Source organism: Apteryx rowi, unplaced genomic scaffold (genome assembly GCF_003343035.1).
Source record: "Apteryx rowi isolate R43461 unplaced genomic scaffold, aptRow1 scaffold_465, whole genome shotgun sequence".
Lineage (NCBI taxonomy): Eukaryota > Metazoa > Chordata > Aves > Apterygiformes > Apterygidae > Apteryx > Apteryx rowi.
Window position 1 is genome coordinate 425,414 of NW_020450722.1, and position 20,062 is coordinate 445,475.

Consider the following 20,062-nt stretch of genomic DNA (forward strand, 5'->3'; position numbering starts at 1 on the left):
ATCTAATTTTCTACTTTAGGGAATGTAATTAGTTCTAATTTAGAAAATAATAAGTGTTAAAGTGCAGCTAATAAACTAAGTTTGTAATCTACTTTAACAAAATGCAAACTAGAAAGATTCTAGTTGGATTTGGGTCAGCGTTTAAAACCGTTTTAAATTAGGAGGAATGTGTTTCAATAGGAGCAAATTATAGTTTAAACAAATTTTTTTTTTCCTTCTTTAATATTCATGTGGTACATAACAGCCTCTTCTTTTTCTTTATGAAAGGTGATTCCACTAGGGTTTTATTGGCCTGTTATATGCAGTACCATTGCCCTCTACTGGTACTTTGACTAGAATTTGATTTGTTGCAATGTTATATAGCACTTGCCAAGTCACAGTAATAATAAGAAAGATCATCATAAAAATAATTACTTTAAAAATAAAATTGAAATGTAGTACTTTATGAGAAGGGGGTTCTACAGATGAGATAGGAATGTCAAAAAATTTAGAGSCTGTATCTTTTAATCTTAAATACACTCACTGTAAATTCTTAAATTAGGAAATTTAAGAAACCTACTCTGTGACAATGACCAAGGAGTTGTGGATTAATTAATTAATCTAAATCTGATCCACCATTCATTCAGCTGGAAAACCTAGTCATTACTGACACTTCAGAATATTTATTTCAACTATTAAATATAATTAGTTTTACTTCTTATTTAATACCTCTCTATGTATAATATGAGCCTATTTATACACATACAAAACCTAATGGCTAGGCTGGGTCTTTGGCGCCCTCAAGTATGTGGGAGATGATGTACAGAGGGGCTGTGCTGTAATCAGAGAGCTAGAAAGGATGACCTCTGAGGCAAGACTGCAGCATATTGTCGAGCCCATGGCAGGGATGATGGGAGGGAGCGTGCTAGCAGTGTGCTAGCATGTACATAAAGGCTGTTGCAAAGAAGGAGGAAATAATCCATTTTCCTTGGCCATCATGGATAGGATAAAAAGCAGTAGGCTTATACTGCTGCAACCAGATTTGGTTAAGCCTTAGGAAAACTTTCTAACGGGAAGGGCAGTGAAACATTGGAATAAAGTGCTTAAGATGTCAGTGGAGTTTAAGAGCAGGTTGCTCAGCATCTGCCAGGGCTGACATGTATGACTGTCTGTGCTTTGGAGGGGTACCGAATTCAGTGGGTGCTGATGTCCCATCCAGCCTGTTTTTGGCCATTCCTCCGTTCCCCGCTGGGCAGTGCTTGCCAGGGGGCTCCCGGCCTCACGCCCGCTGAACACGCCCTGCTCAGTGCACCCTGCTCATGACCCACTGCCCTGAGCTGAAAGTCATCACCGCTTCAAGCAAGTAGCAAACCTTGGGAATCAAGGCACACTGGAAGTCATGCTCTTTCACTGCAGCCAAGCCGGGGTGACTGCGCTCCATGAAAGTGTGCCTGTTTTCAATCACAGATGGTATTTTTAATGTAAATGATTTCTAAATAGCTCATACAAGCCTAAAAGGAGGAAGCCATAATTTTAATCACTTCATAAACTGTTTTTCTCATTCTTCCCTTTCTAAATTATCATCTTTCTGGCTTAAAATCGTGTCCTTATTTTTACTTGACTGTCATAGCTCCACTTTTTGTATATTGGCAGATGTATATACACAGAAAATTCACAATGAAAATCATATGCAAATGGCAAGCTCTTGAATACTGTAAGAGGGGAACTTTGTTGACATTAACTTCAAAGAGTTGTTCTCTTTTCCATCTAGATAATTGGAAAATAAATATACCTTTACTGCTACAATGTGGGTTTGCAGCTCATGATACTAGAATCTGATTTATTATAAAATTGCATTAATGGTCTTCAGAGGATTTCAATTGAAGAGGCTAATCTGAGATATTGTTAGATAAATAAGAGCATTCCTGTCCTGATCAGCTCCAGGCATTATTTTTTTCTGTACCTACCTAGCTAGAAATGAAATCTTTGTTATACTCAACTATAATGGCCTGCGATCATAGTTACAGAAAATGCCAGTAGTGTCAAGAGAATATCACCAAACAAATACAATACCATACAGAGTTTTGCTTTGGCTTTCTGGCAAGATATCCCATTTTTCTGTTACTGGAAAAGCTGTTGAATATGGAGGTTTTACATATTTCTTCTGATGCCAACCAGAGTGAGTCATATAGAGATATTCCACTAAATTATAGCCTCCCTATTCTCATTTTGGAAATCCTGGACAAGAATAAATGTGCATGCCATGTCCCATGTGACTACAGGCTGCACAGTGAGTCCAGTTCCTTGCTCAAAATGAGTTTACACCACCTATCATCACATCTAACTTAATGCTTATGTAGCTCAAAGAAGGCCAAAATGTCCTGACTACACTGGATTTGTTGTGCCAGCTGCATAGTGATCTATCAAATTCACTCCATATTCATTGTTCAGGGCATCTTTTTTGTGAAGGATGGTCTTTTGTTGCAGGTTAACTGATAAAATACCAAACCATCAGCCCTCTTCTTCTACCCAAACAGTGTTGCTGGAAAGAAGTCAAGGACTTGTTAAGGACAATGTTTTAGATTCTCTTTAAATATCAGTTGTGCTAACTGGATACTCAGAATGATATATCAAGTTAGCCGGTATAAAATACTTTTGAGGCAACAGGCTTTAAGTAATCTATGCATAATTAAGATACTCAGTGAAAGACTTGAGAACTTCAGAAGGATGAGAACCGCACGTTACTTTTATTCCCTTGMACCTATTGCACATAATGCTATCAAAACACCTTTAATTAAAAGAGAAGTCGAGTATCTTCTCCAAAAACAGGGTTGTCTCTCATCACAGGGAAGCTGGATTCCTCACTTAGTGAAGAGTCAATGCTCGTTATAGGCAAAGAAGGAAAATAGTTTTGTCATGTACCAGGGAATATCTGAGAAAGAGGCTAACTTCTTTACAATCACTTCCCACTAGTTGTGTTTTATAAACTTTATTTTCTTCTAAGGGCAAAATTCTCACAAAGAATGCCTCATGATAGTAAGAGAGATGCAAGAGGAAAAATTTGATGCCTTTTGTTGGCAGAAGTCACAGAATATTGTTTGTAATAAAAACTGAATGAATGCCATTTAAATACCTATGCTTTACTCTAATCATTCTTTCTTTTTATCTTTGGCTTTTCTTTTCGGTTCATGAAAATACTTTCTTCAGGCTCAGGTAAGAGTTTCTAAAATAGAGAGATAACCTTAACATGTGCTTCCTGATTACATTGTCTGCCCTTTTTTGTAATGTATCTTAAAGAAATGTATGGAACACTATATAATTTACTATATAAAACAATATTTCAAATCTATATTCAAATCTAGGCCTGATAATAATGCCATTATGCAAATTATATTAGAATGATTTTAAGTATCCACAATTAAAAATATTTTAATGTAAATAAAGCAGTATATGTCAGTATAATTTACACTGAGCTCATCTGTCTTTAGAAATACCAAAAACCCTGTGACTAATAACAGTAGGATGGAATAGTTGAGGGGAGATTTGAAGTATAAAAGTATAGTTTTTGGACCATTTTTCCAAAAGGTATATCAGACACTTAGCCCAGGTTAAAGATTTTGTATGTCAGTCATGGTGGTGTTATCAGTGGAAATGGTATGGCAAGGGCTTAGTGATAGAGAAAAGAAGGGAATCTCTCATTAGATGTCTTAGCTTCTGATTTTTTTTTTATTCCTGTAGTTTTGCATCAAATATTTTATCTGTATTATTGCTACAACCTCTTCGTCAGCAACTTCTATAGACATCAGATTATCACTGGTTTCTCTTATCAAAAAGAGCAGTAGCGATACTTTTGATTGTATCTCAGCATGATCACTGTTGCATGTTTATCTTATCTGTATATGAAACAAAACTGACACTCGATGTGGATTCCAGGTCTATGAGGTAGTCCCATGCCACAGTGACTGCAATCAGTACATATGGGTTACTGAGCCCTGGAGCGTCTGCAAAGTGACCAGTGTGGACTTGAAAGAGAATTGTGGAGAAGGTGTTCAAACCAGAAAAGTCAGGTAAAACAACATTGCTTCTCCCCGAGTTTAGAGAAAAACCTTCACTGTGAATCATGTTTGTATTTAATTCTATGTAATTCTATCTCATGTATAGCATAAGTCTGTCCATGGTATATTGGACCAGAACTTTGGCTGCTATAAATCCACATAGCTTCAGTAAATGTAGTATATCTCTATCTATTGGCTAAGATCTAGGCCTTGATTTCTTTTTAAGAAACTAATGTGTATTATATTTTTTATACTAATACAAATACTGTAACATATTTCTATGGCTTTTCTGAAAGACAAAATGGCCCTCTTTCTATATGAAGTTGTGATTTTTTTAAAAAAGAACCTTCTAAGTACATATATGCTCAGGATTAATAATAGGCCTTATTACAGGAAAGAGTGGCAAAAGTGAATGAAGTGAGAGTCCAGACATCTTCTGTTGTATATTGAACCTGATCCAAGCATCTTGTATGCTTGTCAACTTAAAGTTCTAATCAAAGGCTAATTAAAATTAGTATCACATGGTGTGATACACAGCAGGTAAAGCAGTTGAATGTGTATTATTTTATGGGGCTAACTACAAAGCCACACACATTTTGAGATTATAAATTTGAATAATACAAAAGCATAATTTGAATTCAGTTTGAAGGACCCAGTAGCAGTAAAGAGAACATTTAGTAGTTTACTGCCACAAGTACTTAGGAACAGCTGCACTTTACAAGATTTTGTTCACAATTGCACTGTTTCTTCAGTGTAAATATTTTCTTCAAAAAGATCACAGTCTTAATTTTTGCTTGACCAATGTTGGAAAAATCTATGCACAGCTCTTTTCGCAGAATAGCAACTAGATTTCTAGTAAGAATTCTCTTTAAAAAAAAAAAAAGTTTTCAGTATGAAACATCAGAATTAATCAGTACTTATGCTGAAAAATAGATTATCAGTTGAATCATACAGATCACATGTCTAAGCTATAGAGGACTCATGTTATGCAGGCTTACTGATGAGTTAGTGTCAAGTAAATCACTTGCCTGGAAGCTCTCAGCAAATCACCAATAGTGAATGTCTGAATTATGCATTCCAGCTGCATGTCTTTATATGGCCATCATCTGTAAAACAGGGGGTTACTTTTGGTTTGCCGGCTTTTCTTGGTTATTCTGTATCAATACTTAGTTCTGTTACTGCAATTAATTGACAGTTGTTACTTGCTGACAAAAAGTTAAAATGCAGCAGAATACAGTAGAACACAGATATTGTACAAAATCCACGACAAATGCAGTTTATATGCAGTCCTTTTTTCCAGGTGCATGCTAAACACCGTGGATGGTCCTTCTGACACTGTAGAGGACTATCTGTGTGATCCTGAAGAGATGCCACTTGGTGCTAGAAAATGCACATTACCGTGTCCTGAAGACTGTGTCATGTCTGAATGGGGACCATGGTCTCAATGTTCTTTGGTAAGGAATGTATTTCAATGTAACATTTACAGTTTTAGGAAGATATATATTTTTATTTATTTATTTATGTGAATTATTGTGGAAAGATGCTGAATAAGCAGTGGATACACATGTCAATCTTTGCATTTACTGTCATCTTTATGATCATTGATAGCTAGTTGCAAATAAGGTGTGCCAGTATTTTTCATAAAGTGAAATTGTTCTGTGGAAGTGCCTCCTATTAAAAAAAAATTTCACCAGTGGTCATTCTTCTCTGTGGGGTAGGTTATGGGTGGGCAAGTTTTGTCAGCGCCTAGGGAGCCCAGCTTTCGGTATAGCCATGGTCCTTTCCATAGCAGTGTAATCACCGTACTCAAGATGACAGTATCCTCTAAAGAGCAAAAAGCTGTAGATAAAGACTAAGCATATAAAGAGAATTCTGGGTCTCCTCTCAAAGAGAAATGTCAAAAAAAAAAAAATCAAAAATTAAAAAACTCTTTTCAGGTCCAAACATGAAAAAGTTTTTCAGGACCTTTAAGTACTTAGACTCTGGTGCATTATGGTACACCATTTGCAAAGTGAGCATCTGAACATCCAGTTTATGGGTGTAATAATTTCAAAGTACTATTACTGAAATATGAACTAGTTAGGAAAATATCAAGGTATTATCCAAGTAATCAGAGGGTATTTCATCTTGGGTGTTACAAAGGTGAAACAACAGACAATTCTTTCTGAATAAACAAGGAAATAGTTTCTCTTAGGCAACAACATGGTGCCATTATTTTACATTTGCATTCTGTGAAGAGGTTACTTAAAAGACTGTTATAGTGCTGCGTGAAAAGGTATCAGGGTACAAAAGTATCAAAGCTAGCTGTTTCTGATTTCCATTTCAAGCCATGCAATGGAAGTAATGTCCGTGAAAGGTCAGCAGAGTCTTTGAGACAACCAGATGATGGAAAGTCTTGTCCTGCTGCCACCGAGACAGAACCCTGCACCTTGAACAAAAACTGCTACCACTATGATTACAACGTGACAGGTATTTTGTGATGCTATAATCTAGTAACAGCTTGGGAAAATGCACTTATAGGAACGCTGCTTCTTCTGATGTTTAGTACGGCAGATGCATAAAAGAATGCGTTTCAGATGGTCTCACCTAGTTAGAAGTTGGCTTGCTCTAGAGGTCAAAAGCTACTGATTCAGCAGAAGTGCCTTACAGCCATACCTTATTCTTGCCTAGCACAGTTGGCAAAAAACTCTTATTCTGCTGTTGTTTCTCAGGTGAGGGGTTTATGTGTGTAAGTAGAGGGTAGGAGAGAGGGAAGGACTATAACATAGTTGCATTCACTTTAAAAGACAGATTTTTTCTTTCTGTTCTTACGCAGTGAGCTGTGTGGTTTGTGCTGAAAACTGATTCAGGCTATTTGATTCAGATAAAATATTATTGGAGATTTTGCAACCTGGGTTTAGTGTGCCTGCTGTAAATCCAGGAAATTTCTATGATCTTTTTGTGATTTGCTCAAAATCCATGCAGGTAAAACCAAATACAGACTTTTCAGGAAGGCATCATGTCACTGACAGTAACATTGCAGTATCTGTGGCTATTTCTAAAAATGTGTGACAGATGGGCTCCATGAGCCTTTGCATGTGTTAAAGTTGCTTATGAGGATTATTTTAGGCTATCAGAATTAGAATTAAATGTGAGATTGGATCATTAAGATTGTTATCTAAAATGCCTGCTATCCTAATGATTTCATTGTTTCCAGACTGGAGCACATGTCAGCTCAGCGAGAAGGCTGTCTGTGGTAATGGTATCAAAACACGGATGCTAGATTGTGTTCGCAGTGATGGCAAATCAGTTGACCTGAAATACTGTGAAGAGGTGAGTGGGTACCTGTGAGTAAGCTCCTTTCTGAAGGTGCTAATTAATGCTGAGCCAACTAATCTATGCTGTGTGTAATCCATCTTCACCAGATGTTTCTCAGCATTATTCATGGATTGTTAAGTACCTCTGAAATGAGCTGTGCCATCATCAGAGGGGTTTTTTTATACAATTTCCTTTGGTTACTATTAAGTGCTTCCATGAAGGAATGCTAATTATTATGTCCTGAAGGAAATTACTTAGAAACAATAATTAATAAAGTAGAATAAAGGTAATAAATCTTAATCAGAATACTAATCAAAATTCTAATTTGGTACAATTTCTGTGTAGAGCTTTGGACAGCTGCCAGTATCAATCATTTGCTCAATGTGTTGGAAAATATTTGTCACATGCTATTCTGCAGCTGGGCTGAATATTGACTTCTTGTCTCCAGCTGTGCTACGCAGAAGATACCAAAGCTAGTGTGAGAAAATGTGCAGCAAGAATGATATCTTAATGAAACAGAAACATATATGGAGAAGTAATCTTCAGCAGATAGGACACCTTAAATTTTAAGAACCATTTTGTGAATGTTCAAATTAACTGCTCAAACATGACAGCACTATTTTTCTGGTACTTTGTGGGTCTGTCTTAGTGTTTTCAATTGCATGGAGATGATAATATGAAGAAAAATGGGGGAAAAACATTGCATTGTAGTATTTCATTAAGAGCAATCCTACACCCCTTCTGACAGAAAGTAACTGAACTTACTTCAGCTACCATTCCACCACTGCTGTGTCCCTCGACATCGAAAACAGTCACTTACAATGGGGGACTAAGGCAGAGTGCCCTCCGCAGCAGCTTTGTCACCAACACCTTTTCTAAGGGACCTTCCTGGCTAGTAGCTGCTCTTCAGGATGTGCCTATAGAGAAGAGAGACTTGTCAGAAGTGGAGGGAGTCAGGAAACCATTGCTTATCTTGGACAGTGTTTTTTTTAATGCAAGTCCAACCTACTTAGGCCTCTTCAGCTCCCTCCAACATCCTAGATTTCTGAATCCATAGGTTCATAGCAAAAGCAGGAGGTTTCAGCTGAGGTTGGCAGTCTACTTTTGTGCCAAGTCCCTCCTTCACACACACCTCTTGGGATTATAATCAAGCTTAATAATTTGACAATTTATGTCTCAGGGAAAAACTCAAGATCTGTCCACCTGCCAGCAAGTCTCTCTGAAGTTAATAGTTGAATGCATTAAATGAAAAAAATTGGCTCTCAGGTTATTTGTAAGAGACTGCAGTATTGATTAATTCATACCAAGACATGATATAAAATATATACCCAACCAAATGAATATTTCAGCAGAAAGAATATGCTTTATGAGGTTATAAGGGGGAATATATTTCTTCTACCATAAAGCCATAAAAATATTCCTATTATTAACCAATGAACTGGAGCAACATTTAGGACAAATGAAATCTCACTGCAGAAAACCTCTAGAACTTTCTTGCATTTAATAAACGAAAGTTCATTAGCCAGAGAACTAATTAGGGAAACAGAGATAATAAACGGGAATTTCAAAACTACTTGCCATAAATTACCAGTCAACAGACATCACTGCAGTTGGATCCTGGCTTTATCAGCAACCCCTGAGATACAGTCTTGTTTACCCTTCTGATTGCTAGGCCATATAGAGATACATCTTCCTGGAGAAAGCTCTGATCTGCTCCCCAGTCTTACTGTTCAAGWCTACTTGATAAATTATGGATGTGTAAGCAGTGGTACAGCAAGGTCAAAGGCTGACCCAGTAACTGTGGGGAGTCAAATCTGTTAACCTGATTAACAGGAAAGCCAAGCTGTTCAGATCTTCTCAGCCCCTCCGTTCTACAGATGTGAAAGTGAACTCTGACTTTCCAGGCCAGGAGAGGACAGTATGCAAGAAATTATCAGAATGTGTGTATGTGCTGTGCACTTCTCGCTAATCTAATCAGAGGTGGTCTGTCAGGTATTTTGTTGTGTCTTTGCATTGTAAGGGCAGTGTATCTCCACTGTAGAGAGATTAAATAAAGTTCAAAGTAAGGTGTATGTGGTTAGAATGGTTGATGATAAGAGAAAGATAAATTAATTTTGTAATGACAGAACTAATGGAATTTCCAGTATCTAATATCAGAAAAGTTGATATTAGACCTATCAATTTAGCACAAGTGTTATTTAATTTAGATGTGGATACATTTACAGGATTATGATTGCTGTTGTTGTTGTTATATGCRAAGAGAGATCAGGATAGCTAAACCTACCCTGATTCCTTAAAAAATGAAGGTTCCTAGTTGCAATTTTTTGATTTCTATATAATATGCTGTTTAAGAAACTAACAAAAACCCTAGATGAGAAAACTCTTCACACTGTCTCCTGACTATCACTGTCTCTAGGTATGAGCATCAGCATAGTTCAATACTAAAATTTCCTCAGAGCCCGTGGGTTGTAGTGGTTGCTTTGCTAATGTGTTCCATATGATCGCGTGTTCACTTCAGTCAATCAGCTAAAGGAGCTAGCCATCAGCCTGATTACTGCCAGGATAAATCAGTTTCTAGAGCTTACTTCCAAGGCCTAGTTATGTTAACATGGTTCCCTTCAAACTCTCAAGGCACAGGAATACTGGATTACTTCATCTCTAACTCTACGAAATTAGCACATCACAAGAACTCTGCGGGTCTTTTCCTTGAGCATCTGAAAATCAAATCACCTAAAGCAAGCTGGTCCTAGTCATGTTCATATTTCTGGGCTTATTTTTATTCATTTACCTGCAATTACAGATCAGAAGAGCCTAGAAACCAGCAGTTTTGTCTGTATTAGATCAGATTACATGATTAACCTCCAGCAGAGGTTACTCTTTAGTGCCTAACTTCTGTATAAGCGTGTATAGATACTTTTTGTGGATACCACATCACAGAGTTTATGGAGAATGCCAGTCTGGCAACCTGCTGCCCCGCCGCATACAACCAGGAGTACAGGACACTCAGCATTAGCATCCACTGTAATTTCAGTACTTCATTTTCACTAATCAGAAACCACCATTCACCCAAAGCAGAGGCTTTTTCAGATAAGGGAGATGTTGAATACTTTTCCAAATGTTTAGTCAGCCACATTTTCTAAGGCCTGCAAGCTTAACTGGAGCTTAGTCCTTCATGAACCGAAGGAAGAAGAGGCATGAGAAGAGAATATGGGATTAATATCAAATGAGAAAATATGCAAAATTGCAAAATATTCCCCAAATCCATTTCAGAAGCACTTCAGCATCTAAGACTTGCAAAAGGTAGATGGCTGTGGGTAATCTGACCTTCAGCTTTCTCCTCTTCACTTTTAGTATTTCTCTTGGGCTTTTCCTTCTCTAGTTGCCAAAGTCCAGCTGAGAAACCAGCCTTGAAAAAAAAAAAACAGTCATGTTTCTGTAATTGCAGGGAATCAATTCAGCAGCCTTTCAAGCCTGCGCTCAGAAAATTTGACCTAAATGCTGTCTTCAAAGCTTGTTGTCTAGCTTCCCAATTATCCAAATTCCAGATTATCCAAAGATGTCAAGTGTCCCCTGCATGAAAGAGCATGGTTATGCTGCGCAGCAGGGAAAAGCCCAGAACTCATTCTTTGATGTATAAAACAGAACAGAGGTCTAAAACCCCATTTGTCTCAATAAATGGTACTGCAAATGCAATTTTAAGACTTGGTAAGTCTACCAGGGTGAGACATTTCCAGCACTTGTGGTAGTTTATTTATAGAGGACATGTTAATGTTGTTCCTAATTATTGCTCCATGCTTGTATTTAGTAGGAAATAGTGTTTTTATTTCCCTTTTAAAGTCTTAACTGCTGGTTTTATATCATTAACCTTTGCAGTCATTACAATTAATAGATTGGAAATGTCTAGTTTGCTTTTGAATTAGAGTTCAGCAAATCTCTCTAGCATTTTTTTTAAACCACTGGGGGATTTATCTACTTAAAGATATTCGCAGCCTCCAGGAATTCTGAAAGGCCTAGATGGGATCAAGGTCCGCTGTAGAGAGCCAATGAAGAGGACAATCTTTTATGTTTGGAAGCTGAAGAGCTGTTCATATTGGCAGAATTGATTTTCTTTCATATTTGATATCATATATTCTATAAGTCACCTATCCTTTTAATTCATTTTGAAGCTGTTCAGGCTGCAGGGATAATTATTGTCATGCTAGTATTTATGCGATCACTTTTATTCACTCCTGCATTCCTTTGGAATGGGCAGAATATCTCTTGTCTTCCTTAGCTGGATGGGGAAGATCTGCAGCAGGTGAGCTAATGAGCACAGAGAAGAGGCTGCACGGGTTCAGAGCCAAGGGCTGTGAGCGCAGCCACTGCCTCCACGTGGGGCCACAAAACTCTCCCTTCCCTGCAAGGGTTCCCTGACATTTTTAGGCTCAGGCTGACTCCCACCCTGAGAAGAGCTCAGTACAGACAGTAGCATGAGAGAAGCTATTTTAGGGAGAAGGTGTGAATTTGGCTGTTTTCCATGGTCCATTTCCTCGTACTCTTCCAGCATCTGCAGCTCTTTTAGTAGGGATATTAGAGGATTCTGTTTCTTGCAGAGCTTTTTAGGGAAACAGTCATCGTATTTTCTTTTAAAACAAATAATTGTCAATTTTTTTGCATACAGTACAGCAGATAGTATTAACATATGTAATAAACTTAAACACCACGTTGGAAAAAACAGACATAAGCAAGTGCCTGGGAAAAGTAAGGAGACTAAACATACACAATTCTTCTAGCTACTCTTTTCCCAGGCTCCAGCTGTTTTCAGCTCTTGGCCTTGTTAGCCACACATGGTTTCTATATGTTTACTAACCTTCGAATTTCTCTTCCATTCACTTGTCCAGTCTCTCTGGAACTCACACAAGCTTTTATCATCTACAGCATCAGGCAAACAAATTGACTACCCATTGCATATTCAGCCYCCTCCTTTTGTTAGGAAGTAGTACTGATTTCGGAATAACATTTTTTAGCCCAAGGAACATCCTTGAACTAAAGTTCAGCTGTTACAGCAGATGATAGTTCAGTATTTGTATATTACTATTTTCAAAATAATGTATTGATACCTCTTAAATTGCTTTGTCCTTTAGCCACTGTATAAAGTAAGATTACAGAGTGGAAACCCTCCATTTTTAGGCTCTGATTTAGAAAATAATTGACAGAAATGAGATTTTAAATGTCCTGATTGTTTTTCTTTTTATTTAGACATGACTTCATGTTCGTTTAAAGCTTTAGTCCTCTCAGATTCCAAATGCATAGGCTGCACTGGTGACACAGACTGGATGTTACATGCTGACCGCTGCATATTTTCTTTCAGCTCGGTTTGGAAAAGACGTGGCAAATGAATACATCGTGTGTAGTGGAATGCCCGGTAAACTGCCAACTCTCTGACTGGTCCCCTTGGTCTGAGTGCTCCCAGACATGTGGCCTTACAGGTCAGTATATGTTCCTGGCATAATTCAAAGACTGAGCTTTTTTTTTATGTAAAAGCAGTAATATATGTTTTTGCAGAACTAGAAAATATGGTTGGTTAGGGAGAATGATGGAAATCTAAATCAACCTTACTCGTGGAAATAATATGCCTCAGTGAGACTGCACTCACTTAAGATGAGGAGAACTTGGCCCAGAATTCTCTCTGACTCTGGGAACAGAGTGAGTTAWGATGAATGATATAATGAGACCAAAATAAACACAATTTTATTTCTCAGCTAGAGGGGAGCARTTTCCTCTTAAGTTTAATTAATGGGGAGATTAGAACAACTAAGCTTTTAGAAGTGCAGAGTTAAACTCACCGACAACTGTAGTCCTCAAACATGGAAGATGCGGGGGAGGAGGTTGCTTTCACTGTGATCACATTAATTTGATTTTTCCAAAATTTGTTTTTAATCGGTGTCCAAGTTTTTAAAATTAAATCTATATCAGAGCATGTACATCAAAGGCACACTCTAGTCACGGAGCAACTCTTGCTATTTATTTGTACTGAAATAGCATATTGATTTCTCAGAATAAGGACTTGCAGCGGCCATTGTTCCAGGCAATTAAGATATACAGACTTCTGAAGGATAAAGTTAGAAGCCCTTGTATGAACCCTATTTGTTCTATAACCATATCTGGGATATGTCAATATAGATATTTGATGGTTAGCAGTGTGTGGAATCCCAAATCAGCTATGGGGCTTATAATAAAATGATGTACCCTTCATGGAAGTGCTTGAAACATAAATATAAATAAAGTGACAATGTCTGCTATATTTTGTTCTCTAATTATATTTTATAATTTTAAAAGGGAGTGATGTTACTGGGTGAGACTGTGGTGGGGGGAGAATTATTCCTTCTCTGGAGAACAACTGAGCATCCTCCGGGAGAAAAGCATCCAGGCTGCAGGGTGAGCTAAGAGAAGAAGTGAAGGAGACAGAGACCTTAGCAAAAAAAATCCACCAGCAATGGGGAGACTGCTTCCAGGGGAAGGCAGGCAGGAAGAAAAACTTCTTTGTGGTGGTAGGGGACAGAGTTTGCTGTAACCCTGCTGGTATAGTCTGAAGCCACATTTGGAAGCACAAGCTAACCCTGCACAGAAACAGTGGGCAGAGAGGGACAGGTTTATAACTCAATTTTATAACAAGATTTTGTAAATTTTATAAACAATATTTCTGATCTGCTTTATTTCATTTCTTTAAGTTTGCTCTACTTAATACATTAATTGAATTAATCTTCATTCTGATGAAACCTGGCTTTTTGTGTTTATAAGCATCTGTTGGTGTTCCTTGGGGAGTGCATTAAATGGAAAGGTCTAGGCAAAAGTGCTGGAAAACTCTAGCCATCTCAGGATCCCATCAAAAACAGCTATGGATTTTTTTTTATGATAACAGTTAATAATTTGGTACTGCAGTGTCTAACAACCTAATAAGTTTTAGTGCTAGACATTACCTCTCAAAAACTGACTTCTACTTTAAGGATATTCACAATAATCCTTATAGAGTTCCTTCTAACTAAGGGAAAAAATGGATGAGAACAGCGCTAATGGCTCTATTGAAGACTTTTAATGTGTTACCAGATTTTTGTTTTACCAGCTTCTGTTCATATATGTGACCAGAACTGTTGATCAGATATTTTTCTGAATAAGAACTGTTGTTCCTGTGCTTTTTTCAAAACTTGAAGGTGGGTTGCTATGAGAAATGACAGCGCTTTCAAAGTGATAGAATTTACTTATAAAAGTGAAAAAAATATACTTTAAATAATAATTTGAAATAGCTTTCATATTTTCAGTGCTTTTAATGAATGCTAATAAGCTCACATGTAAGTCTTGAAGTTGCCCTTTTCCTAATAAACAGGCAGTTTGGAGAATTAATTAATAGGTTTAATTGTTATTTTACAATAAATAATAGCAACCTAATAAACTTAGAGACCTCAAAGCTAAATTGCTCTCTTGCAGCCATGCAAATGCCTATAAAGCTTAAGAAAAATTCTGTATATAAGAATTTTGCTCTGTGTTGCTCTTTGCTGGGTTCTGTTTCCAGTACTTTTCAAGAAAATCTTTTTTTCTCCTGTGACATCTCAATTGAAGCAGCTCTGAAGCCAAGATTGATGAGGCTCTGCTTGTAAAACATCTTTCCAACTAGCTGCAATGGACATGGGTGTCTAGGAGGTTGATATAGTTCTGCTACTGCATTGTAGCTTATGTAGCTTGCTCTTAGCAAAAGATTTGTGTTCATGATCATTAGAGTATTCAGTTCCAAACACATTACATTGAAATGTATAATTAGACATGAATTGTTTGGCCAGCTAACCTCTAGTGTTCAGTAGGTAAGTCTGTGTAATGCCTTACAGTTTATTATATGTCTCAATTTACAAATTTTAATATAAAAATTAGACTTCATGCATTTATTTAATCATGTATAGATTAAAATACCACAGCTATGTTGTTTTTACAGAAACCCTTGCAAGGTGCCGAGTCTAGAGCAGCCATTTAACCACTACTTCTGGCAAAAAAAAAAAAAAAAAAAATATTTTGGTTATCACATGACTTCTCTTCATAATGAAGCATAATGGTCTAATGTCCAGTTTAAGATGAAAGAAGCAGGAGTCACCAAATGGATAAAAATATTTTCCTCTTTCCGTTTATAGAAGTATTAGATCCTGTATCTCAGTGATGCTGGGTAGTGTGCTACTCTTGGTTGACGAGAAGATTAATGCTGGGTAAACCTATTGTATTTTAATTTTATTTGAGCCTGAATAAAGTGTCCTCCATCCCCTGCCTTTAATATTATCTGGACAGACAGAGGGGCAAAGTTGCAAGCTACTTCTTGTTGCTGTTGGAATCAGACAATCATATGACACATGATTTGGCATTAACTCAAGGAAGAACAAAACATGTTGTGCTCTTCTAGTACCAAATTCCAGATAAGTCTAGGGTCAGAATCTCCATAGAAGTCACAAATATATCAGCTCAGCAGGACTGTCTCATTCACAAGGAGTATTTTGCTCCAGGCTTCTGAACTAGGAAATTACTATTTATGTTATCTGTTACAGGAGCAATCTGAAATCCTAATCAGACATCCTCCTGCACTGCTTGCAGTACAAACAAATGATAGAGTATGAAGTGTCTGACTCAAAAAATGTAAAATCCATGTAACAGACGAGCCAACAGATCCACTTTACAATCTAGTTTGTCAATGTGAAATTATATTATTCAAACACAAAGCTTTTCACCAAAATAGAACCATCTTGAGGAATAAATCAGTCTGTCTACTTTGTTTTTATTTATATTGCTATCTCTCATTTACAGGAAAGATGATCAGAAGAAGAACGGTAAATCAGCCATTTCAGGGGGATGGGAGGCCTTGTCCTTCTCAGATGGAGCAGTTCAAACCCTGTCCAGTAAAACCTTGTTATCGATGGCAATATGGCCAGTGGTCTGAATGCAAAGTAGAGGTAAAAGCCATAGAGGACTTTGAAGTTATTGTGTTCGTGTATCTAGGCATGTCTGTGATATACTCGGATACCTGCTGCACAATCATGTAGCTAATTTACTTCCATATCTCTCATGCAAAAACTGAATAAATGTTTGTTCTTAGAGTTCATATTTGTCAGTAGATATAACAGTGTCCTAGAGATAACAGAGACTAAAGGTACACTTTGGTACCTGAGCAGTATCTGTGCTAATAAATTGAAATCCCACACTGAAAGAGTCTCTGTGGAATAGGTTGACATCCTTCTACTGAAAAAGACAGCCTCATCCTAGAAGAGATCTTCACTTCAGATACTGCCATGGTTGCAGTTTAAAGGCATAAGCCTAGCTCCATACTTTAAGAAATAGCAGAAGCAGCCAGCAGAATGTTTTTTGATCTCAGAAGTAGAGAGTAATGCCTTTTTTTTTTTGTTTCTTCTGCAATGAATAAGTAGATAGGCAAAAATTAATAGGAGACACAAGGACATCTAACTCAGATTTAGTTTTTCAAGCCACTAACACAGACTGCATAAGTCCATTTCATTATTCAATGCCTAAGAAAGCACTGAAGATGTAGTCAGGAAAGACTGGCGTTTTCTTCTGTCCATCATCCATGTATCTCCTCCTTCCCCAGGATGCTCAATGCGGAGAGGGGACACGAGTGAGGAACATTTCCTGCGTGGTTTTTGATGGATCCGTTGAAGATGCTGGCAAAGTAGTAGATGAGGAATTCTGTGGCGAAGTAGAGCCTATTATAGATGGTAATAAAAAGATGGTACTTGAGGAAACGTGCACTGTCCCTTGTCCAGGTAACAAAGCTATTCAAATGAATATTGTTGCATTTCAACATTGTTTGGGTATCATTACCATTATCAGTGCCTAAGATAAGCCATAGACAATGAAATCTTTCTCACATGCTTTATTGGGCTATTCCATCAAATGACCAACAGAGTTACTTTCCAGTAGCAGCTTCATGACAGTAAATCAGTTTGAAAAAAATGCATGTTTTGAAATTATACAGAAGTCTCAGTCACAGATTATACCTAATAAGAATGTATTTTTTCCTCAAAATATTTCAAAATAAAACTTATATTTAACTCAACAAGAAAGGGTGCTTGCTAAATATTTGTTTTAAGCTTAGACCACATAACAGCTTTATTAGCAACGTTAACAGGGCCTAAGAGCTTGATGCCTTTTACGGGGGCCAAGGAAACAAAGTTAAGGACCCATATTGTTTGTTGAAAGAGGCTATTCCAAATGAAACTCATATCTTGATTTCTGAGAAAATTTGTGTGTTTCTAGCTCCTTAACTCGCCAGACATGACATGCACTATCATTGCCCTTGTAGATCAAATCCAAAGGAGCTGTTGTAGATGATCAGTTCCATGATCCCAATACTAAGAAGGATTACGAGCTCATAACAGCTGCTTAATTTTCAGTAAACCCCCTCCAGTTCATTTTAAACACTTATTTGTAGAATTCGATGTCTATTGCTGCTGTTCAGTGGAGTCATTACTGATATATTTTCAGAGGTAGTGRTTAACTCCTTCAGTTCTTAAATAATGCAGCTATCATTCCATACCAACACTGTGTTTTATTCTTTTGGAACTGTCTTCCTTCTCAGGAATATTTTTCCAATTAATTTCAGATTAGACTGAAGGTAAAGGTGCCTCAGCAAATAGAAAATAATCGAAAACAGAGAGGCTTTCATCACTACTTTTTGTTTAGAAGAGTCATAGGAACTTTAATTTAGATTACACACAGCTGTGGCATTTCAGTATTTCCGTTGCATGTTCTTCACATATTTCTACTTATTAAATGAAAATCAGAAGAATAAAAAGGCTCATAATTATGTTTTCTTGTTAGTCAAATTTTAAAAATATAGCTTCTTCTTGCTTGATTTTACTGTTTTGCTGAACAGCAACCTGTGCTTGAACAATCTCACATTTAGCCAGCAAGGATAACTGCCCTGTGGGGATGTGCTAATGATACACTCCAGCTAATGTTTCCAAAAATCACTACTTGCTTTCCCATTATGTATACATCAGTTCTTCAATTATTCATTTCTTCACATGCTTTCCTAATGTTGGCAAATAGAATTCCTTCATTAATCAGGCATCTGGTCAACACAGTACTGATTATATCTGTCATCAGTATAATGCAAGGTAGCATGAATTTTTAATAGTTCTTTCACTGAAATAATGAGAACTAAGATGTTTATTTATGAGTCTGTGTACAGTCTAGTCCCATTTTATACAGCAGTTTTAACAAAATGGTCTCTTTATGTTGTTCCTCAGATCTTTAAATATTCTTTAGCCAATCATGCTAATTAATGTCGTTAGTATAATTTTTATTTTTCAGTTTTACACTATAACAGTCTACAGATTCCTATTATCCAAACACACAGTAACCAGAGTAGACATTTTAATCACCTTTCCATTTCCCTTTCTTGCAAAGAATGTTACAACAGTAAATTCTTTTCAATATACTCTTTCAGTAGTTTTAAAAAAATACTCTCCGTTTAAAGAAGGATCCTTCTTCATGAGGATAAGCAACAATTAATCTTCTTTTTAAAGCTAGACAATTTTTTTTATCTTCCTAAGATCAAAGAAGAATCATCAAGATCATACGCAAATTTAAACTAAGGCATATAATAGCCTACAATTTACAAAAAAACAAATGTAAAGTGCATTGTTGCTCAGAATTTCAAAATGAGAGCAATCACATGGGAATGCTACAGAATGCCACACAGCTTTAGACTAAACAGGCTTCTGGATCATCTTTTTCCTAAATATTTTCTGCTGTACATATATTCAGATAGGTTTCAAAATATTATCTTCTGTTAAGAATAAATCAAGTTTAAAATGAGAAATGAAAGGAGCTAAAGAATGAAAATTAAGTAACAGGATTTGGACAATTTTTTTCCAAGACACCGTTATGCTGMAAACACTTCATATATGGTGGTCTGTCATCTTATTATAAAATTATTACTTGACAGGGGACTGTTACTTGAAAGAGTGGTCAGAATGGAGCCTTTGCCAGTTAACCTGTGTTAATTGTGAGGACCTTGGCTTTGGAGGGATACAAGTCCGATCGCGGGCAGTGATCATTCAAGAATTAGAGAATCAACACCTCTGTCCAGAACAGGCTCTGGAAACACGACCATGCAATGGTAAGCACCAAAATACACTTCCTGTAAGAGTGATGTAAAAAAAATACAGAACAACAGTAGTATTGATTTCTTCCTGTTCAGAATATCAAAATTGGAGAGAAAAGGGTTTGATAGACATAGAAATGGGCTTAATTTTTTTTTTTGAAACAGAATTATGAAACAGAAAAACTCTGAAAATGTTATAAAATGTTAGCCATTGTATTTTTGCGCTTTAGTTGCAATTCTTTGGGAACTGTTGATCTTATTTTAATAATGAAATTCCATTTTATGATTTGGGAAAAAATAGTTGCCTTATCTTCTGATAACTTCTTAATTAAAAAAAATCCTTCAAGTTTTGATACATAACCAAATTTGAATTTCCCTCTTCCCTTTGAATTGCTATTAATCACATGACAACAACACTGAAAAGCCTCCATCATGCTTACTACTGAACAGAGCATCTAGGAAAAGACATTTTTGGTCCACATATTTCTTGTCTATTCTAATTGTGCCGGACAAATGGGGAAAAAGAAATTTATATTTACAAATGAGGGAACTATGGGTCAGAAAAATTGCCTGATTTATCCCAGTGAGTGAGTGG

The 20,062-nt window shown here is 36.8% G+C and overlaps 1 protein-coding gene across 1 annotated transcript in view; it reads left to right on the plus strand.

Moving 5' to 3' along the window:
- The window catches only part of THSD7A (thrombospondin type 1 domain containing 7A), a 205,319-nt gene that overhangs the window by 175,551 nt on the left and 9,706 nt on the right, over positions 1 to 20,062 (plus strand). The window contains exons 16-24 of the mRNA XM_026077884.1: positions 3,187 to 3,192; positions 3,913 to 4,046; positions 5,335 to 5,488; positions 6,362 to 6,503; positions 7,231 to 7,346; positions 12,682 to 12,799; positions 16,149 to 16,294; positions 16,945 to 17,119; positions 19,309 to 19,482. Coding sequence (XP_025933669.1) covers positions 3,187 to 3,192; positions 3,913 to 4,046; positions 5,335 to 5,488; positions 6,362 to 6,503; positions 7,231 to 7,346; positions 12,682 to 12,799; positions 16,149 to 16,294; positions 16,945 to 17,119; positions 19,309 to 19,482 — 1,165 coding nt within the window. The remainder of the gene's footprint in view (positions 1 to 3,186; positions 3,193 to 3,912; positions 4,047 to 5,334; positions 5,489 to 6,361; positions 6,504 to 7,230; positions 7,347 to 12,681; positions 12,800 to 16,148; positions 16,295 to 16,944; positions 17,120 to 19,308; positions 19,483 to 20,062) is intronic.